Genomic DNA, 5,623 nt, shown 5'->3' with positions numbered 1-5,623 from the left:
CACAGCGCGCATCACGTGCTCAAACTCATCAAAAGTCAACAAGTTCCACAAGCAACAATGACTTATCCAAGTGACTGCTGCAGAACGCACGCGCGAGAGAGAGACGAGGCAGCGCAGATCGCGCGTCTCATAAGTGAGTGGGAATTTACCGAATGTGGCACTTGCGGGAGTTTACACTGTATGCAATACCCGCAACCTCACACCAAATTTCAGGCCGTGTAGATAGGCAAGCATATATACAAATCATTTAGTAAGCAGAAATCCGAAATTTATCTTAACATATTAAGTTAGAGGAAGATGCGACTGAATTGATGCTTGAAGAATGCGCTTGCAGCAGCCATGATAAACAGTTGGCGGTTAAAGTTTTCTATGCACAATTTGATTTGACGAATGTCACGAGACCTATTATTCTCTATCCAATCACGTTGATGGATAAAAATTAAATTAAAATAAGCATGTAACGACCACAAACGGAGGAAAATAGCGGAGTAAAAGTACCAATACATCACTTAAAATGTACTCAAGTAAAAGTAAAAGTACACAATTTTTAAACTACTCAAAAAAGTACAATTACTGATAAAAACTACTTAATTACTGTAACGTGAGTATTTGTAATTAGTTACTTCACACCCCTGCATATAGTGTATTTGTCCATATAGCATAAGGAAAAAAAGTCAGAATTGTAAGATGTAAAAACTCACAATGACAAGTTTATAACTTGCAATTTCAAGATATAAACTCACAATTGTGATAAAAGTCAGAATTGTGAGAAAAAACTTTTTGTGGGTGAAAGATTTCCCCACGCAGATTTCACAACAGTCACAGCGTTCATCAAAAGAAAGCTGCTTGTGCTGAGGTTTCAAACCTCAACACAAATGATTGACGGAAACTCTACTTCAATTTGACTGAATAATCTTTATTAATTCACCAGATATAACACAAATAACTTGATATTTCTTCCCAGCCTGCTATATCATCTCCAAAACTGCTACTCCAGAACCCTCGACACTGTAAACCCAACCTCTCAAATTATAGGAAAAACAAGCTAATTGTGGTGCCATTTTATGCGTTAACAATAAAATGGAGCTTTTATGATTTGGTGTTATCTGCAAACTACAGCACTGCAAAACTGAGGGTAAAGCTGACGTATTGCAACAAATCTGGAGTTGGTGGGTGGAGAGCAAAGCAGAGGAAGCTGCAGTCTGGTTCTGGAATGAAGCTGTGTTTGAACAAGCCGCACTGGGATCAGTATGAGCTCTGGTTCTGGTTCCTGTATCCTCCTCGCTGGTAGTTCTGTCTCTGCTGGTAACCGCCTTTTTGATCTACAGCAGTGACAGAGAAGAGAAAAACACACCCATATTGAGTTTCAGAAGTCATATGTGCAGCATTTACAGTTCATATCAAGAGACTGAAGCTGCTTAGAGGTTGACAAAGGAAGAACGAGAGAGAGTGAGCTAGAGAAAGTGAAGAAGGTGTCTTTGGAAACCAGATGAATAGCAGAAATGAGTGAACTGGTGAGTTGAGGTGGATGAAGGAATGACTGAATGATTGAACATGTTCATAACCACCTCGTTGGTAACCTTGCTTCTGTTGGTAACCTCCCCTCTGGTCTGGAGCTGCATAGTGAAAAGTGTTTAGAGACACAGGCGCACATGGACTTTAACTTATATAAAAAAAGCACTTGAACACACACTTTGGCAGCAACATTTCACAGCAGCTGTGTCGAGTGGACACAAGCGAGAAGCACACGAGAGTACAATCTGAATGTGTGTGGGCTGTCATATGCATGGTTGTGCGTGTGTGTGTATTCAGATGGCTGCGCGAATGATAATTACCTCTCTGGTAGTTCTGCTTCTGTTGGTAACCTCCTTTTTGATCTGTGTGAGAGAAAGAGAGGTTTAAGTGATTTGAAATGAAGTTATGGAGGTTCAGCTCAATTAAAAACAAACAAGTACATAAATATATTTTATTTCTTTATTTTATGTAAGTGTATTTATACATAATTATAAAGCAAATCATCTTAGTAAATTTTATACATACATATACATATATAATTTACTAAGATGATTTGCTTTATAATTATATACACGTGTGTGTGTATATATATATATATATATTAGAGCCCGACCGATAAGGGTTTTTTGGGGGCCGATGCCGATATTAGGGAGTAAAAAAAGACCGATACCGATAAATCGGCCAATATTCTTTATGTGTTCCCATTCGTGTGTCCAAACTTTTGACTGGTACTGTATATAGAATACAGTATATAGCCTACATAAACAGAATATATATACATAAACACATTTTTTGCAATGATAACTCAAATGTGGTGATCAAACACTTATAATGATGTGACAAACATAGGCCTATGTAGTGGAGGCAGGGTATTTAACAATTTAACAATAAACTTTCTTCAAAATGAGTCTGACATCAGTGCACTTAACAGTAAACTTCACTTATTTATTATAAATAACTTAAATAACACAAATAAAACAAAATATATATAACTTGAATTAAGAAATTAAACAAGGTAACTAGAGTGGCCTTTTATTGTGGGCAGCTTAAGGCACACCTGTGCAATAATCATGTTGTCTAATCAGCATCTTGATATGCCTCACCTGTGAGGTGGATGGATTATCTTGGCAAAGGAGAAGTGCTCACTAACACAGATTTAGACAGATTTGTGAACAATATTTGAGAGAAATAGGCCTTTTGTGTACATAGAAAAAGTCTTAGATCTTTGAGTTCAGCTCATGAAAAATGGGGGCAAAAACAAAAGTGTTGCGTTTATAATTTTGTTCAGTGTATATATATAAACTTAATTAATTTACTAAATGAATTAATATTAATATTATATTATCATTAATATATTGCAAATATAAATAGTAATATGTAGTGCATGTATATAAATAATTTAATAAATTACAATATGTATACACACTTAAATATATATATATATATACACACACACACATACATAAATGCACATATATTAGTTAGATTATGAAATTATATTCACATCTATATATCTTCAATCAAATATGATTTTTTATTCATTACTACAAATTATATAACATTATAAATAAAAATAAAGAACTTGTAGTAAATCATCAGTAAACAATACACAATTATTATGACTTAAATTTTTAATAATTAAATTATAAAACTAAAGCACTTTATAATTATAGTAAATCATCAAAAATGATTAGTATATTAATCATTTTTAATATAATTGAATTACTATTATTTATAGATAATTTATTTCATTCATATTTAAGAAAACACTACATTTATTATGCAATTTATCTTTATCTGAAAGTGATCTTTAATCAAATTTCTGGGTCTTGTTCTTGTACCTCTGTTGAAGTATCCTCCATAGACGCCCTGTTTGAGGTCGAAAACACGTTCGTTGTTCTCTACCAAGCCGCCCAGTTTCTCGGCCAGCTGCAGGGTCATGTTCTGCAGGGATGTGGGCTCCGTCCTGTGCATCACCACTGTCTGAGTCGGCTGGTCTAGAGATGCCTGAGCAAATTACGGACGAAAGACAAATAAATGAAGGTACTGGTATGGATAAGGATGGAAAGTTCAGGTAAAACTGACTGTTTTTATTTTACCATGAGTTCTTCATTGATGATCATCTTGCTGATAATGCTATGCACTGTGGGTAGCTCCAACTCAAACATCTCTGACAGAGTCGCCATGCTGCAGAGGAGAGGACAAGAAAGTGATGAACAGCTGCAAAACACATGGGTCTATTTAAAATATTCAAAAAAAAAAAAGAACATGAACATGGACATGTTCAGTAAATGCTGACAGATTTTTCACTTTTAAGTGAACTATCACATTATTTCAGTGTTGATCACATGTACCTGATTGAGTCATACACGCTACTGTAGGTGAAAAGGTAAGTGCGCAGCGACTCCTCCTGGATCTTCCTGTAGGTTCAGAAAACAGCACCAAACATTAGTTGAATACAAATGCAAATGCTAAAATCTTATGTCAGGCATCCTCATCATCATCAGGCACCTGACAAGCATTTCCCGCACACGCTGGGTTTCTGGGAACAGATCCCACACTTTGCTGTTCATCTTCTCATTGATGATGAAGGAATGGCAGGTTCTCCAGTCGCCCATCTTCATGGCCTTGCTGGCAGCCACAACGTGCTCTCTCATGCTCTCAGGAGGACCTGAGGAGGACATAGTCACAGATTCATATTACTGAGATTAAAAGCGGATTTGTATTTCCCATCTCTCCACTTTTCTCTCTCTCTCTCACTCACCCAGCAGTGGCTGTCTCTCGCCCACCCTCAGCTGGTGGTGGAACTGTTTGCTGATCATCCTGCGGCGGGCGTCAAACTCGTGGGCCGCCATGTAAGGGATCTCCAGCAGCATGGCTGACACCAGGTACACACACTCCAGGAGCTCCAGGTTAATATGCATATGGAATGGCACCTAAAACACGATAAACGCAAACATTAAACGGATACTTCACACAAAAATCAAAATGTATTCACCCAAAGTTGTTCCAAACATGTACAAGTTAATTTCATCAGTTGAACACAAAAGATGATATTTTGAAGAATGTTGGTAACCAAACAGCTGACGGTAGCCATCGACTCCCACAGTATTTTTTCCATACCATGGAAGTCAAAATAATATCTAGAACAACAAAGAACTATAGGTTTAGAACAAAGGTTTGTTTCATATCAAAAGTAACAAAATACAAAGCTTTTTGCGAATATTTGATGAATGAATTCAATATTGTCAACCCAGTCCTGCTAGAACCACTTGCAAGGCCTTCTTGGATTTCAGACTTCAAATGACTTTATATTTTGAACATGAGCCACTACAATGATTGATTTTACATGAGAAAACGGTCAGGTGTGATGTGGCTGTACCTGTCGCCTCTTCTCAATCTTCTCCTGCTCAGCGTTTCTCTCCTGCATGTTCCTCATGAGGAGCCCCTGTCCCAGCAGCTCCTTGGCTCTGCCGCTGGACTGGATGTCCAGAAGGGCGTTGTGGGCGTCTTTGATCATGCCCTGACGGAAAGCACAGATGCCCAGCTGCACCATGGTCCTGTTGTACAGGATCTAAGAGAGAAGAAGAGTTGAGCTAGGAAATCACACCAACCCGTTATTCTTCAGAAGGAATGCGTGTGCGTACCTGGACAGGAGGGTCGGCGTGCTGGATGTTGTCTTGTAGGTGGCTCATGAGCATGAGGTCTCTGGCCTGGTACCAGCGGCTGTGCAGGGCATGATGGTAAATGTGGCAGAGGATTGCGCAGGTGCGGATACGGTCTGTGCGGTCTTTGGCGTAGATAAACTTGCACAAGCGGTCCATGATGATGGCACTGTCCTCTCCCTCGCTCTCCTCCTGATCCTGCTCGGACTAATGGACAAAGAGGTCAAAGGTCAGCATCAGGGTTTTAACAATAACCAAAACTTAAACTATTACATTTTTTGGTTAATTTAAATAAAGCTGAAATATTGAACTAAAAAAATGAAAAACTTATTTTAGTTTTTTCCCCACAAATTTAATTTCTTTTATGTTGAGATACTAAAATTACTAACTGGAACCTATGCTAAAGATTAAAATATAATATAAATATTAGATGGAAAAACTCA

General features: G+C 37.8%; 1 protein-coding gene across 2 annotated transcripts in view; it reads right to left on the bottom strand.

The window, feature by feature from the left end:
- Window positions 1-895: 895 nt before the first annotated feature.
- Window positions 896-5,623, bottom strand: part of eif3c (eukaryotic translation initiation factor 3, subunit C) — a 26,576-nt gene continuing 21,848 nt past the window's right edge. The window contains exons 14-23 of one of the 2 annotated variants that reach the window (XM_016513349.1): window positions 5,163-5,387; window positions 4,898-5,089; window positions 4,280-4,451; window positions 4,027-4,186; window positions 3,870-3,935; window positions 3,615-3,702; window positions 3,357-3,522; window positions 1,836-1,877; window positions 1,569-1,616; window positions 896-1,322 (exon numbers count right to left, since the gene is read on the bottom strand). In XM_016513349.1, coding sequence (XP_016368835.1) covers window positions 1,246-1,322; window positions 1,569-1,616; window positions 1,836-1,877; window positions 3,357-3,522; window positions 3,615-3,702; window positions 3,870-3,935; window positions 4,027-4,186; window positions 4,280-4,451; window positions 4,898-5,089; window positions 5,163-5,387 — 1,236 coding nt within the window. In that variant the 3' untranslated portion in view covers window positions 896-1,245. The remainder of the gene's footprint in view (window positions 1,323-1,568; window positions 1,617-1,835; window positions 1,878-3,356; window positions 3,523-3,614; window positions 3,703-3,869; window positions 3,936-4,026; window positions 4,187-4,279; window positions 4,452-4,897; window positions 5,090-5,162; window positions 5,388-5,623) is intronic. The other variant, XM_016513350.1, reaches the window with a different exon arrangement.

This window comes from Sinocyclocheilus rhinocerous, unplaced genomic scaffold (assembly GCF_001515625.1).
Source record: "Sinocyclocheilus rhinocerous isolate Xijiao unplaced genomic scaffold, SAMN03320098_v1.1 scaffold24, whole genome shotgun sequence".
NCBI lineage: Eukaryota > Metazoa > Chordata > Actinopteri > Cypriniformes > Cyprinidae > Sinocyclocheilus > Sinocyclocheilus rhinocerous.
The sequence above is the reverse complement of the archived record's forward strand: the minus strand, read 5'-3'. Positions and strand labels throughout refer to the sequence as shown.